The 16297-nt window shown below is 47.2% G+C and overlaps 1 protein-coding gene across 6 annotated transcripts in view; it reads left to right on the top strand.

The window, feature by feature from the left end:
• RAP1GAP2 (RAP1 GTPase activating protein 2) overlaps positions 1-16297 on the top strand; it is a 242911-nt gene that overhangs the window by 178966 nt on the left and 47648 nt on the right. For all 6 annotated transcript variants that reach the window (XM_084823044.1, XM_084823042.1, XM_084823043.1 and 3 more), the window contains 6 exons: positions 1036-1068; positions 1534-1743; positions 4311-4414; positions 5926-6004; positions 8422-8475; positions 12500-12583. In XM_084823044.1, coding sequence (XP_084679170.1) covers positions 1036-1068; positions 1534-1743; positions 4311-4414; positions 5926-6004; positions 8422-8475; positions 12500-12583 — 564 coding nt within the window. The remainder of the gene's footprint in view (positions 1-1035; positions 1069-1533; positions 1744-4310; positions 4415-5925; positions 6005-8421; positions 8476-12499; positions 12584-16297) is intronic.

The following is a 16297-nucleotide window of genomic DNA, read 5'->3' on the forward strand; positions in this document are numbered from 1 at the left end:
ACTGCGATGTGGTGAAGGGTGTTGTATGTGTGTGTGTTTTCCTTCTATTACACATCTCCCAATTGCTGTGCAGCCTGCCAGGCTGCCTGTGCTTCCTGATCTGAAAAAGACTTATGGGAAGATTATGTGTGGGAAGTGGAGGAGGCTGCAGGCTGCTACAGAGATGATTGCGCAATGAAGGACAGGACACTCATGCACGCTCCTCAGCCACCTCCTAAGTAAGGTAAGCATAAGAGCCCTGAAGCTAACCCATGAGAATTTCTCCATTTTTTTTTCTCCTTTGAATTTCTTTTCAAAAGCCATTTCTTTTCTATTGAATGGAATGAGAATGGTCGAAAAAAATATGGGAGAAATTTTTAGCACAGCACTATTGCAAACTCTTTGAAAACAACTATAGCTTGTATCCCCATCCAAATAAGGCAGCTTTTCATCCCCTAAATGGTATTTGTGGTAGAATTAATGGTACCTAATGCAGTGCCAAAATTTCTTCTGCATTTCTTTTCAACCATTCTCATTCAATCTGATAGAAAAGAAACTGCTTTTGAAAGAAAAAGTCAAAAGAGAAGAACGTTTTGGTGTATCTCAATGGGTTGGGGTGGTGGTGGCATTCTTGTGCTTACCTTGGTTACAAGGTGGCCAAAGGGTTTGTCCGTGTGTCCTGTCTTTCATTGTCCAATCACATCTCTGGTTTCTTTGCAGCCTCCCTGGCTTCCCACACTTCACTGACAGCCCAGGGGAAGATGTGATGAGATTACTCCTCCCAATGAGCTTTTTCTGACCATGAAGTGTGGGCGGTCGGGGAGGCTTCAGAGCGATGGAAAGATGTGTAATGGAGAGAAGAAAAACTTGTAGCACCCTCAGCCATCTCACAACGATAAGGTGAGCTCAGACACACTACTGAAAGAAATGCTGAAGCACCCTGAGAAGGAGGCAGGAAAATGGAAGCCTCTTTCATGAGGGAAGAAAAGTTTCAGGAAATTGGAGGACAGTTTTCGGCACAGCTCTGACATTTTCCTTGTTTCGGATGTCTTTCAGGAGGACTATATCCCCTATCCCAGCATTGATGAGGTACGTGCTGAAGAAAGTAAAATGCTTTGGTAACTGGAAATGAAGGGCACTACTAATGTTAGTGAAGGACGTGATCCAGTGGTTTCCCCCCCCCCCCGAACAAATCACATAGTTGGGAGCTGCATAAGATGATGCGAAACTTACTTCCATAGAAGTGTGTTCAGAATTTGCATGCAAAACTTTCAGTACCTAATAATCTAGATGAAGGGTGGGAAACTGATGACCCACAAACTAGTCCTATGGGGCCTCCTGACCAGCTCATACCCCCTCCCCACCCCCCACCCCCATGCCAGTTGGGGTTGAAATAAGCATGCCATTGGCTTCCATGGGGGGACTTTTGCACAGGGGGCACCATGTATGGGTGTGTGTGTGTGAGAAAGAGATTAAATAAGTGTTAGAGGGAATGCCATAAAGACATGTCCAATAACCCCTGGGATGCCCCATTTCCTTCTTTCACCTCTCCAGATATTGGAGAAAGGCAGTCCCTATCCTTTAATCATCTTGCCCCAGTTTGGGGGCTACTGGATTGAAGACCCCGAAAACCTCAGTACACCCACCTCATCGGATAGCAGCATCTGCGAAGATGACGAGGAACAGCTGAGCCCCAGTACTCACGGCTACAAGCTGGAGTGCAAAGGTGAAGCCAGGGCATACAGGAAACACTTCTTGGGAAAGGTCAGTGGGACATGATGAGCATGCTCGCTTATGCTCACTTATGCACATGATCTCAGACACCTTTGGCCAATAGGATATGGAGATAGATATATATGAATGAAACTAATAAATGCTAATCGTTGCTACTTTGTAAGCAATGTAAGCAACTGCTTACCATGTATAACAATGTAAACAATGCTTACAATTGCTTTGTAAGCAATGTTAATTGTAAGCAATTGTAAGTAATTGTAAGCAATTGCTTACAGTGTAAAACCGTATAAGCAATGTAAGCAGAGCTACTTTGTGAGCAATGTACCATGGCTCTGGATCTCCTGCCTGGCATGCCATCACCTCTGTTCCTGTGGTCCTGGGCTGAAAGGGGGAGGGTCCAAGATCCGGCAAAGAACCCAGGAAATTAGTAGGGAGACCTCTGGTCCCATGGCTGTCATGTCTGGGGCTGAAAGCTCCTTGGGGTCATTGGTTGTGTTGGAGTCTGCTGGGGTCCAGTTCCCCCTGCTCATCCTCCACAGAAAGTCTAGGTTCTAAGGAAGGGCAGGGCAGGGCTTACCCCTGACATACTTGTACTGATGAATACTATAGGGATGTCCATCCTTTGAAAATCTGTCCCTTTTTGGGCCCGATGGATCCCCATGGCCCACCTAGCTCGGCTTGTGTTCGCAAGCCGAGCTGTAGGCTTTTCCCAAAATCCAGGAAGGTTTTCCCCCTTCTCTCAACTCAATAAAAAGCTGCGCAATATGCGGGCGCAATTTGTGCAAATTGCAGCTGTCATTTGCAGAAATTGCAACACGAGTTGTGCAAACTATGCTGATTACCACCGGAGTTTGCACAAATTAAGCAAATTGCCACCAGAATTTGAGCACTTCAGGCAAATGGCACCTGTAGTTTACACAACATTGATTCTATTGGCAAGAAAAGGAAAAAAAACCCAACCAGAAAATCTGTGAGCTGGCTTGGCTTGACTCAAAGCAGATCAAGTCAGGCTAGCTCATGGGTAAATGAGCTAAACCAGGGTGGTGGTGAGAGCCAGGGTGGTGTAGTGGCAAGAGTGTTGGACTGGGATCCAGGAGATCCGGGTTCTAGTCCCCACTCGGCCATGGAAGCTCACTGGGTGATTTGGGCCAGTCACAGACTCTCAGCCCAACCCACCTCACAGGGTTGTTGTTGTGAGGATAAAATAGAGGAGGATAATGTCAGCTGCCTTGGGTTCCTTGCAAGAGGAAAAAAGGCAGGATATAAATGCAATAAATAAATAAATAACTCCCCAGCCCCGGATGGATTTCTCTGACATCCCTAGAATACTAATAATGACTGAACTTGATGACTACCATGAATTAGGCTTTAATCATTAGCTGTAAATTTATTCCGAAGTTTAAAGCCTGAATTTTGGCACATGATTGTTAATTTATAACTAACACGTTTGTTTGTTTGTTTATTTATTTATTTGATTTATTAGCTGCCTATCTGGCTGGCTACCCGGCCACTCTAGGAGGCGTACAAGACTAATAACACAAAATACAACAAATTTACATAAGCAACTGAACAAAACAGCATAACAAAACAACACTGCTCTAAAACCCCCTAACCCACCCCAAATGCCTGCCTGAACAGCCAGGTTTTTAAAGCCTGGCGGAAGCTCATCAAAGAGGGAGCATGACAGAGGTCACTAGGGAGGGAATTCCATGGAGTGGGGGCCGCCACAGAAAAGGCCCTCTCCCTAGTTGTCACCAGCCTAGCTGTCCTGGCCGATGGGACAGACAGAAGGCCAACCGAGGCTGATCTTGTTGAGTGGCATCCCTGGTGTTGTAATGGATGCGCTTCTTAAGATAGAGTTGCGTGTGATCCTGATGGGCAAGGGGAGCATTGAAGGCAAGGAAGACCCATATATATGGGGCTCAGCAAGGAGACTGGGAGAGGAATCGGATTTCATTGCGCTCGTGGTGACCACATTGGAGGATGCAACAGGGTCCGTTTTGGCTTGTATTTGGGGAAACCCAGGGGAGGCTTTTGGCTCGAATTTCCATGGGGTGCAGATTCCATTCTGGGCTTTAGTTACAACCAGCCTGAAGTCCAAAGGAGCTATCCAAGGTGCTGGGACCATTGGGGTGGTGGTGGTTCAGCACTGTGGATAGCTCCTTTAGACTTCTGGCTCGTTGTAACTAAAACCCAGAATGGAATCTCCACACCAGTGAAATCGGACCCACCAGCCTCTCTTGGGAAAAAAAACAAACCCGCCCAGAGAGCAATTTTCCAAGGTCTGAGTTTGCCTGGTCAGGAGGATATTAGTGCTGGGCATCTAGAGCCCAGTGCTCAGAGCTGCTGCTGCGGCCCCTGCATCTTGCACCATCATGTGGCCCGGATCAAAAATTCAAATTTCCAAGTGGAATGTAAACAAGCGCTTCTCATTTCCCAGAGGATGGAGTGTTTGCGAGACGTTCTTAATATAGAGATGAGTCATCCGTGATTCTTCCTGGGTGTTGAGACCCAGGGCTTGAAGCAGCAGTCAGGAGAGAGGGGAGGGATCAGAGTTCTTTTTCCTCATGCCATTAACACCTCCTGTCTATTTTTAGGATCATTTAAATTTTTACTGCACAGCCAGCAGCCTGGGAAATTTGATCCTTTCCATTAAATGCGAAGAGGCAGACGGGATCGAATACCTAAGGATTATACTCAGGTAAAGTATGTGGAAGGGGAGGCTGTGTCCAAGGAAAACAACTTGTGAAAACAGGCATGCATTTAAGGAACAGTCCGAGAGGACACCTAGTCAGTGGGGCAGTGAATCCTGGTTTCAGCCTCTAAAGAAGCTGTCCAAGGTGCTTCACTTGGAGAGCTCCTTTAGAGTTCTGACTGGTTCTGGCTGAAACCCGGATTCACCGCCCCACTGACATCGGAGCCACCAGCCTCCACTTCTGTCCCACATAAGCAGTTCTGAGTGGGTGTAGGGCAAGCGACCCCATGGACCTCCCACCCCCATTACTCTATGTCAGTGCTTGCTTGAAAGAATGGCACTTTTCACATGTATATTGTGACCAAACCTACAATGGAAATCGGAATAAGGCTGCAGTCCTACGAGTGCTTTCTTGAAAGTCAGCATCTGTAGGACTTAACTTCAGAGAAAATATGTTTTCAAATGACAATGAAATGTTCCGCTATTTCTTCTTCAAAAATCTAAGACGGAACAGAGCTTGTGGTCCTCCCCCTGCCTCCAAAAGACATTTTATCATTCCTATGCACCCCAGTTTTTCCTGGTGCCGAAATGCCCCTCAAAATGATAGATCCAGAACACTGGGTGCTCTCAACAGGATAATGTAAATAATAGTAATAGTAATAGTAATAATAATAATAATAAATTCAATGTGAGGAGGCAGATGGGATTGAATACCTAAAGATTATACTCAGGTACTATGTAAAATGGGAGGCTGCATCCAAAGAAAACAACTCGTGAAAGGCATGCATTTAACTAACAGTCTGAGAATTATTTTTACTACATACAAGATGCAGAATTATAGAGTTCTGTCTAGGCTTGTAGGACACCTAGTCAGTGGAGGTGGGTGGCTTCGATATCAGTGTGGGGCGGTGAATCGGGGTTTCAGCCAGAACCAGTCAGAACTCTAAAGGAGCCCGAAACTTTTGCTGCAGGAGAGGGAGGAAGTGGTGATAATGGGCAAAGCTGGGTTAAGAAACCATTTCGTGATAGATTGGGGGGGGGCGTTGTTTTTGTTTTGTTGGGTTTCAAGTCTGGTCTTTCAAGATTACTAAGGAAATGAACATGATTCGTTTGATCTACTGCCAAGCCTAAGGAAACCCGACATTAAAAAAAAAAAAATCTGCTGCATGGCTATTCAAAAGTATCGATCGTATTTAGCACAGTGCCTCCTCTAAACCGATGAAAACAATAGCAAAAAACAATAGCAAAACAATTCCCCCAGCAAACCATGATTTTTTAAAAGCAGGCAAGATCGGAAGATGAGTGACAGGAACGGCTGTCGCCCACCAGGCCCCCAACACGTTCAGTAAAGTATCTTTCCCAAACATCTGGGAAAGCTTCCAGTTGTGAATTCTATGGAAACAACTCCCCTTTTTGTGTGTGTTACTATCTGAGTCCAGAGACATCGCTACCTTATTTCATATTGTCATACCTTATTTCCTTATCTCTTTTTCTCTCCCTCCTTTTGCCTTCTGTAGGTCCAAAGCAAAAACGTTACATGAAAGAATCCCCTTGGCTGGACTTAGCAAGCTACCGAGTATCCCACAGATTGCAAAGGTAGGTTGCTTTGAAAATAGCAACAACAACAACAACAACAACAATAATAATAATGTGATGATAATGATGATGATACCATTGTGAGATTGTTCAGTATGTACATATGTTGTTTACATGCAGTCCTTACAACAACCCTATCAGGTCAGTCAGCAATCCTCGTGCATTCTAGGGCTGTCCTTCGCTGAGAAATCCAGTTCTTTTTTGGTTCCATGGGGTTGAGCATGTATGACTCCAAGAGTGTACAATTCGCTCTGCGACTGTGAGTCGAGCGAGCTGCAGGCTGTTCCCTGACCTCCGGGAACACTTTTGTGCATTGGGGGCGGGGGGGGGGGGGAGAGACTTACCGCAATTTGCACAAACCTCTGAGCAATTTGTGCAAATTGCAGCCAGATTTGTGCAAATTATGTCTGAATTTGCACAAATTATGCCATTGTAGGGGTAATTTGTGCAAATCTGGGTGTAGGTTGCGCAAATTTGGCTGCAACTCTCACAAATTGCAGAACCTTCAAAACATGAGCAAAATTGCCAGAAAATCCGTGAACTGGCCCAACTCGCTGCAGATCGAGTTGGATGCCACAGTAGGAGCCAAAACAAAGTCCAGGGCACCAAGCCTAGGAAAACCCATCAAACTCACCCCCCCCCCCGCCCAATGAATTTTCCGACATCCCTGATGATCTGAGGCAGAGGAGAGGTTGTGTGCGAGGGAGTGACTTGTTCAAGGCTGATTGCTCAGTTCAATAACACTGGTGAGATTTGAATCGAGGCTTTCAGGATTAGTAGCTCAGTCCTTTGCCAGCTCCATGTTTGGGGGAGGGTCTTGGGCAAGATGGCTCCTAGTGCGGCCCCCTCTCTGACTGGGCCATCCTCTTCCTTGACATTGTCCCTGCTGCCTTTTTGCTTACCCTTTCCCTCTGGGTCCTCCCTGCCAGTCTCCTTTCCCAAGCAAAAACAAGCAACCCCCTTGAGAAGGGGGCAGAGGTCAATTGGTGGTGAAAAGAAGCAGTAGAGAAGCAGAGGTCAATTGGTGGTGAAGAAGAGTGCTTGCAGCCCTCTTCCTTAACTGGAGACAAAGCTCCTGAGAGTGACCAGGAGTTTAAGCTCCTTCTGGGGAGCATGGGACAGTCACTTCCTCTGCCTAGTGGCCAATGGCTACTAACCCTGATGGCTATGTGCTACCTCCAGTACCTGAGGTGGTATGTACATCAGTTGTTCAGGAACATGGGTGGGAGGGTGCTGTTGTGCTTGTGCTCCCAGGGCATGGTCTGAAGGCACATGGGGCCGCCACCTTGCTGAAGCTAAGCAGGTCTGGGTCTGGTCAGTGCTTGGAGGGGAGACTGCCTGGGGACCCCATGTAGCCACCTTGAGTTCCATTTAGGTACATTTGCATTAGGAGGTCCCAGGGCATAATCTGAAGGCACATGGGGCCACCACCTTGCTGAAGCTAAGCAGGTCTGGGTCTGGTCAGTGCTTGGAGGGGAGGCCGCCTGGGAACCCCATGTATCTCATGTACACAACCACTTACACGTATACCAGAATCTCAATTCAGTTTTCAGTGTTGTTAGCTGGCCTTCATGTTAACGCTGGAAGGTGTAGAGAAAAGCATGTGTCTCTGAGCATGGGCAGAGTGCTGATAATCATGCAGCCTGCCTCCATGCATCGGACACGAACGTATGAATTTGCTTTAGGGGTTGGTCATATAGCATCTGTAATCTGATCAGCAACAGCGCTCTAAGCTCTTGGGCGAAGGTAGTCCTTCTACCTGCAATGCTTTAATTTGATTTGGTCCCAGGGCATAGTCTGAAGGCACATGAGGCAGCCCTCATGCTGAAGCTAAACAGGTCTGGATCTGGTCAGTGCTTGGAAAGGAGACCACCTGGGAACCACATGTAGCCACCTTGAGTTGAATGTACTACATACATACATACATACATGCATATTGTGTCCTGCTTGTGGGTTTCCTGGGGGCAGCTGGTTCACAGAATCATAGAATAGTAGGGTCGGAAGGGGCCTATAAGTCCATCAAGTCCAACCCCCAGTGGCCACAGTGGTTGGCCCCTGTGTGAACAGAATGCTGGACTAGATGGACCCTGGGTCTGATCCAACGTGGCTCTTCTTATGTTCTTTCTTTCTTTCTTTCTTTCTTTCTTTCTTTCTTTCTTTCTTTCTTTCTTTTTTATTTATTTTCATTTCTATACCACCCAATTGCTCTCTGGGCAGTTCACAAATCTATTCTTATTGTTGTATGTATTATCAAAGCAATACAAAAGCCTGCTTCAAGGTGGGACGTGTGTAGATACGCCATGAACGGTGATGCTTATTTCCAGTTGCATTGATCTCGCTGAAGGAAAGCAGCACTAACTGGTCTCTGGCCTTAGTTAATGCTCTCTCACCCACAATTCTGTTCTGTTTCTGGACAGGCTTTCTGCGATGATGCGACCGGACTGAAATTTAATCCTATCCTCTACCCCAAGGTGAGCTAAAGAACATGTCAAGTAAGAATGCAAAGGGCCCGTTTCGAAACCAGACTCAATCAAGCCTACGCACAAAATTATGCACTCACTGTACGTGTGCGTGTTTACACCTCTGAAACTGGAGTGAACTGATGTATAGTAGCCATGATAATATCCTCCCATGGTATTGAGGCGTGTGAAAGAGACACGGAAGGTAAGTTGAGGCTCTGTACACCATTGCACATTGAGGGCAAGTGGTGGAAGGAAAAGCCAAGAAGTATCCAACCCAATCGCTCAGTTAAAAGATTACATATTCATGGCAGTGGAAATCAGCCATAGTGGACACTTATTTCCCCTGCCATGTGTTGCCATGTCATGTAAACTTGGTGAGGGCGACTTGTTGCCTTGGTTCACAACCCACCCAGAACCCATGGGCTGTTTTAAGGTTCCGGGGTGGCTTCTTGACCATGGCAACAATCCATCCTGACCAGGTTCGCACAACATGGGTTCTCACAAGGATGCCATTGGCATGCTTGGTGGGGGAAATAAGCATATTTCCCCCACCACGACTGTGTGAACCAGGTCTCCGGGTAGTATATGCAGAGCCAGGAGTGTGACCTCTGGCGAATCAACAAGAGCAGAGGCACATTCTGATTGCTAGGAGAGTCGAAGAGGGAGAGAGCAGATAGCTCTTTAGGACTACAGGGATTCCAAGGAGCAGCAAGTGAGATGGAAGCAGAGAAGCAACGTCTTTGCTGCTAGAGAGTAGGGATGTCAGAGAAATCTAATTGAGGTGTGTGGAGTTCGACATGTTTTCCCAAGTTTGCCCCTCTGGATTTCGTTCTGGTTCCTGCAGCGTGCCAGACGAGTTTGCAGATTTTCCAGGCATTTTGTGCATCCCTCCCCCCCCCCCGGCAGGTTCTGCAATTTGAGGAAATCTCTGGCAAATTTGCACAAATTGCAGCAGACTTGTGCAAATTTGGCCATAATTTGCACAAATTGCTCAGAAATTTCTGCAGATAGCTCAGAAATTTCCGCAGATAGCTCAGCTGTTTCCTCAGATAGCTCAGAAATGTCCAGAGATAGCTCAGAAATTTCTGCAAATTGCTCAGAAATGTGCGCAGATGGCAGAACCTGCCAAAAAAAGAGAAAGGTTTCCAGAGTTTGGGGGGGGGGGGAAGCCTGCAGCTCGGCTCACAAACGTAAATTGAGTTGTACACACCGTGGAACTCCTAAGAACATAAGAAGAGAGCCAAGGTGTCCTCCTACACCTTGCTGCTGCTTCCCATCATCAGCTGCCTGAGACAGTCACCTCACTCCGCCTAATGGTAGGGCTGGCCCTGAACAAAATGTCAGACTAGACAGAGCTTCACTCTAACCCAGCTGGGATCTTTGGATGTTCTTCTGGATGTCATGTTCCCTCATGCCACTAGGGATGGGCGGATTCCCTACCTTCCAGTCCATGGGGGAATCCGCCCGGGGGGGGGGAGGCGATCTGTTCCTCCCCCTTGGAATCCTCTGGAGTGGCTCCACTCCATGTTGATTCCATGGAGCCGCACACCGGCTCCGGACTGCTGGTGATATGGTAATGGCGGCTGCAATATGATTGCCAGCGGTCCGGAGCTGGAATGCCGTTCCAGCCAGAATCCTCTTGGAGCAGAAGTAGGTGGAGCTGTCCCACCACGGACTCCGGAGGCCGGAGTCCAAAGAATCCGGCCTCATTTGAGTCCACAGCTGATTTCTCTAACATCCCTACATGCCACCCCACAGCAAATTGCAAGTGCAGCAATATGATTTTAGCAATGGGGTTATTAGTAGGGCTGTCGAAGTGGCGTGCAAGACAAAACAATTTCCTTAATTCCAAGTTCAGCTTGCAGTGTATACCTTCGGATTTACCATGGGGGATTGAGGTTGGTCTACTGGGCCCTTGAATAAGTCAATAAGTTGAAAAATTCAATTATACACAAGTGGGGTTGTTTTCCGGGTTCTATCTAGCCCATTCTTTACCTCAATTTAAAAAGGAGAGAGAGAGAGAGAGAGAGAGGGAGGGAGGGAGGGAGAGAATGAACATCTGAACTGCATGAACGCCCTGCAGGTAGGGAATAGTTTGCAGAAAAGGCAGCCATGGGACTCCTTGGTGCAGGAACAAAACTGAAATGCCAAGGCCGTGCACTTTTGGAGCCTTTTGCGGTCGTGTGAGAGAGACTGCTTTCCGGAGGATAATTGGGTCAGAACAGACCTTTGACGCGGCACAGGGAGGCCTGGCCTCTTCAGACAAATCTGCCACTTCTCTCCAGTGCCAGCCGTGCCAGACACTTTGAGCAAACTCCCATCGGAGCATTCATCCCTGCTGCAGATCTCTCTGGTCAGCCCAGGCAATCATGGATCTCCCCAGGGGAAGATGGGATCTGGATTGCAGAGGGAAATGGCTAGAGGGAAGGATGGTGTGGGTGGGTCTAGGGAGTGGGATAGAGGGAGAGTCTTGTGGGGAAGGTAGCAGATCAGAAACAGAAAGCTGTCATGGGGCAATGTTTAAGCTACAGGAGCTTTGAGCTGTCCCTTTTGAAAAGCCTGGCTCCAAAGCAAAATGAACCTAGATACTTCAAGATTCATGGCTGGGCTCCATGGGCCTGCCTGCTATCATTGCCTCCTTTTCCTGCTGTCCTCATCTTGTGCAGTAGCAGCAGCAAGGTCTCTTTCTCTCTTCTTTCTCCCTCTCCCCAAGGGGGTGTGTAAAGGCACCATTCCAGGCACAAGGAGCCTTGGGAAATGAGGTTCTCCGAGGTTCCCAAGATCACACTATAGGCTCAGGAGCCCTGGAGAACTGCGTTTACCAGGTCTCCTTCAGTTTGGGGATGTTGCTTTTGCAGCATTCTAGGTGCTGGAAAGAGGGAAGCAGGCAGAGCCCTACAGAGTGATGGCTTGGTTCAGAATACAGGGGGAGGGATTCAGACACCATCATGCTCCTAAGAAAATAAGAAGAGCCCTGCTGGATCAGACCAAGGGTCCATCTAGCCCAGCATTCTATTCACACAGTGGCCAACCAGCTGCCCAGAGGAAACCCACAAGCAGGACATGAGTGCAACAGCACCCTCCCAGCTATGTTCCCCAGCAACTGGTGTACATAGGCTCACTGCCTCTGGTATTGTTTATTGTAATTATTTTTATTTATTGCAATTTTATCCCAGCTTTCTTCCTCTTGCAAGGAACCCAAGGCAGCTTACATTAACCTCCTCCTCTCCATTTTATCCTCATAAGAACAACCCTGTGAGGTCGGTTGGGCTGAGAGTCTGGGACTGACCCAAAGTCACCCAGTCAGCTTCCATGGCTGAGTGGGGACTAGAACCTGGATCTCCCAGCTCCTAGTCCAACACTCTCACCACTACACCACACTGGAGGGAGCCCATACCCATCAAGACTAGTAGCCATTGATAGCTCCAGGAATTTGCCTAACCCCCCTTTAAAGCCATCCAAATGGGTGGCCATCACTACATCCTGTGGCAGTGAGTTCCATAGTTTAACACTGCGCTGTGTGAAGACATCCTTCCTTTTATCTGTCCCGCATCTCCACCAATCAGCTTCATGGGATGACCGTGTTCCAGTATTATGAGAGAGGGAGAAAAATGTCTCCCGTTCCACATTCTCCACGCCATGCATCATTGTGTACACCTCTCTCATGTCTCCCTTTACCCTTCTTGTTTCCTATCCTGATGATGTCGGCCAGGAGTTCTCTGATGTCTTACTTTAAAAAAGAGAGTTGTTTTTGCCTAGTCGAGTATTCTCCACTCTGAATGGCAGTGGCTCTCAAATGGGCTGTCTCCTAGCCTGGATATCTGAGATCTTTTAAAGAGGAGGTGCCAGGGGCCCAAACTGGGATCTTCTTCATGCCAAGCACACGCTCTATCCCTGTGCTTTGCCATATTTGTTACAGCCTTCTATGCAGCGTTTTTGCAGCCTGACCCTTCTCGAACCAATTCAAAGGGTTCAGCGTTGGGCCAAGATGTTCTCCGAATCAAATAACATAATTTGTGTCCTTCTATTCCAGGCATCACAATTGATAGTATCCTATGATGAGCATGAGGTGAATAACACGTTCAAGTTCGGGGTGATTTACCAGAAGTTTAAGCAGGTGAGCAGAAAAGCAATCATATCCATGGCTATTTCATACTGGGACAAAGTGTATTTATTATTTATTTATTATTGCATTTATATCCCACTTTTTTTCCTCTTGCAAGGAACCCAAGGCGGCTTACATTATCCTCCTCCTCTCCATTGTATCCTCACAACAACAACCCTGTGAGGTAGGTTGGGCTGAGAGTCTGTGACTGGCCCAAAGTCACCCAGTGAGCTTCCATGGCCAAGTGAGGACTAGAACCCGGATCTCCCGGCTCCCAGTCCGTCACTCTCACCACTACACTACAATGATGCTTGCATTTGAACAGTGGCTTTTTGACAGTTTAAGCCAACCATCTCCAACCTGGCACCTTCCAGCTGTGTTGGAGTACAACTCCCACCTGGCTGGGGATGCTGGGAGCTGTAGTCCAACACAGCTGGAGGGCACCAGATTGGGGAAAGCTGATTTAAAGTGAGCCTAAGCTACAGCTGTGCACAAATAGTCTCTTGAAATTCTCCAGTTCACTTGTGGGAAGAGAAATTTGGGAGACAGTTTCACTGAATTTCTCCAGGGGGAGGAGAAATTCTCAACCATTTCTCCCAGGTAGGGCTCCCCATTGGCAGGGTTTGTAGCATAGAATCATCGAATCGTTGGAAGGGGCCTACAAGATGATCGAGTCCAACCCCCTGCTCAATGCAGGAATCCAAGTCAGAGCATCCCCGACAGATGGCTGTCCAGACTCCTCTTGAATGCCTCCAGTGTGGGAGAGCTTCTTTCTTTTCTCCTGAGGGTTTTGGGGGTTTTCGTGCTGCAACAGCATCCACAGTCTTGGCAGGCAGGCCCCCAATTTGCATCCACTGCAATGCAGGTGGGGCAGGGTTGTGTCCGGCTCCAGATAAGAGGTAGAATTGTGCTCTGCCAAAATCTGCCCTCGAACTTCCTGAAAGTTTCCTCTTCCCATGAAAACAGGCTTCGATTGTTCTGCCTCGTTCAGGATGTTTTATAATGTATGTTTGTGGTGTTTTTGAGCTTCCCTCATCACAGCCAGCCTCCCAGGCTCCCTGTATGTCCTGATCTGGAAAAAGTCTTATGGGAGGAATTACCTCATGGTGCCTTAAAGTGGGCTTTAATTGAAGTGTAGGAAGCTGAGGAGGCTACAGGTGGTAAGAGAGATGACTGTACCATGAGATGACTGTACCATGAAAGAACAGGACAATGGTGTTCATTCCTTGGCCACCTCCTAAGTAAGGGAAGCCCAAGAAACCCAAACCCAACCCAGGAGAATTTCTCTGACATTTCTTCACCAGTAACTTTCTTTTTGAAAGCAATTTATCTTCTATCGAATTGAATGAGAATGGCCCCCAAAATGCGGGAGAAATTTTCGGTACAGCACTAGCCTAAACTAAAACTTGCTGGAGCACCTACTCACTGGAGCACCCGCAGCTCCAATCAGCTGATGTCCACCATTTTGATTTTCCCAGAATGCCCTGTTCTGAGGGGCATTTGGGGGGGGGAATGGCAGCTGACATCTGCCCCAAGTAGAGAGACGTTGCCATGGGAGGAAAACCTGTATCTTGTCCTTAAGGAGGTTGTTATCCATTGAACCACACTGGGCATTTTATTGTTTCCTTAGGATTATATGTCGATAAAGAGTCATTGTCCAGTACCATTTTAAGACATTGCCTCTCCTTTTGCCCCCACGGGGGGCGGGAACCATTATTTTTTGTGTGTGTTGGTGGTGGCAGATGCCAATTCTTTTCCCCCAATGCTTCTCAGAACAGGGCATTGTGGGGAAAATCAAAATGGTAGGTGCCAGCCAACTGGACCTGAAAGACCTCTGATGAGTTTCTTCCCATGCACCCAAATTATACACACCTCCACCCCCAAATTGCAGAAGTGGGGAGCTGATTTCAGGGGCTGTGATAGTACAGCAGCCCCTCCTTTTGCTCTTATCAATCGTTTTTGAGTGAACCACACCACTCTCTGAGCCAGGAGAGCCAGCGTGGTGTAGTGGCTAGAACGCTGGACTGGGAGCCGGGAGATCTGGGCTCTAGTCCCCACTCGGCCACGGAAGCTCACTGGGTGACTTTGGGCCAGTCACAGACTCTCAGCCCAACCTACCTCGCAGGGTTGTTGTTGTGAGGATAAAATGGAGAGGAGGAGGATAACGTATGCCGCCTTGGGCTCCTTAAGGAGGACAAAAGGCGGGATATAAATGCAATCAATAATAATAGTTTAAAAATCGTAGCGACCGTATCAGGTTGAATTGAAACCGCTGAAGTCATGCCAAAAAGCGAGATGTGCTCCCTGCCCACCGTTCCTTGGCACACGGGAGCCAAATCACCTCCATGTTGTTCTGTTACAGAACAGAGAGGCCTTAATTGCGGCCTCTGCATGTGGCTGCTCGGTAAAGACTCAACACAAAATGTGTAAATACAATTCGGATGGCTGTCGAAATTGCCAAGCGACGACATTTGTCTGTGTCTGCTTTCAATGGGCCATGCTCCTCTCCTGACGAAAGCGACTCCTGGTCACAATCACACGCATTGCAGCACAGCCTCCTGGGGTGTAGTCATGCGCTTGCTTGTACACATCTGCCTTGTAACAACCTGGGCGCTGGCCAAGGCCGGAGTTGCCGCTTCTGATTGGCAGCCGCTCTCCAAGTCTTTCTCAGGCCGGCTAATGGAGATCTTTAAATGGAGACGGCTGGAATGGAGCCCGAGTCTTTCTGCATACGAAGCAAGGACAAAACCACTGATTTTGGTTTCTCTCTCATTTTTCCGGTCTTAAATTTGGCTCTTCTTCGAACTTGGGGAATTTCTCCAGTCTTAACTTTGATTTGTCCCAAATGCAAATCTCTATCTCTATCTCTATCTCTATCTCTATCTCTATCTCTATATGCAGGAAAATTCATAAGCTTTTTTGTACATATTCCTTCTAATCCATGCCTTTTTTTGGCCTTCAGCGCACATTGTTTGCAAGCAGTTATCCTAACATAATGTGGTGATTTTTTTTTTTTTTACATTTCTTCCTCTAATACATGCATTTGTGTATGCATTAAAAAAAAAAAAAAGGAGAACTCCATTGCAAAATTTGGAGAAGTGCAGTTTTCGAAGGAGAACTGAATTTCAGTTCGCATAGAAGTTCCAAAGTGTGAAATTAGGAATGTTTGCCATAAAATGCTGCTAAGCTAATGGCTGTTTCTTTCATGCACAGCCTGGCCCCCTGACTGCAGTTAGTGGAGTGAATACAACAAGAGTGGGGTTGGTGCCAGCATCAATATTCATGGGCCTCTCAGAGCACCTTGACCAAAGGTGCAATCCTATGCATGTTCAGACAGAAAAAAATGTGACAACTCCCAGCATTCCCCAGCCAACAGTGCTGTCTAGGGAATGCTGAGAGTTCTAGGACTTTTTCTGTCTAAACATGGATAGGATTGTAGGAATTTTTTTTTTTTGTCTAAACATGCTGAGGATTGTAGGACTTTTTTCTTTCGAAACATGCATAGGATTGTAGGTTTTTTCTGTCTAAACAGGCATAGGATGAAAGGACTTTTTCTGTTTAAACATGCATAGGATAATAGGACTTTTTTCTTTCTAAACATGTATAGGATTGTAGGTTTTTTCTGTCTAAACATGCATAGGATAAAAGGACTTTTTTCTGTCTAATCATGCATAGGATTATGCCCCAAGCCCCACCTAGAAGCGGCACTGAACAAGAACAATCCCT

The sequence above is a fragment of the Heloderma suspectum genome, chromosome 16, assembly GCF_057233095.1.
Source record: "Heloderma suspectum isolate Gila_16-S chromosome 16, 16-S_ref, whole genome shotgun sequence".
Lineage (NCBI taxonomy): Eukaryota > Metazoa > Chordata > Lepidosauria > Squamata > Helodermatidae > Heloderma > Heloderma suspectum.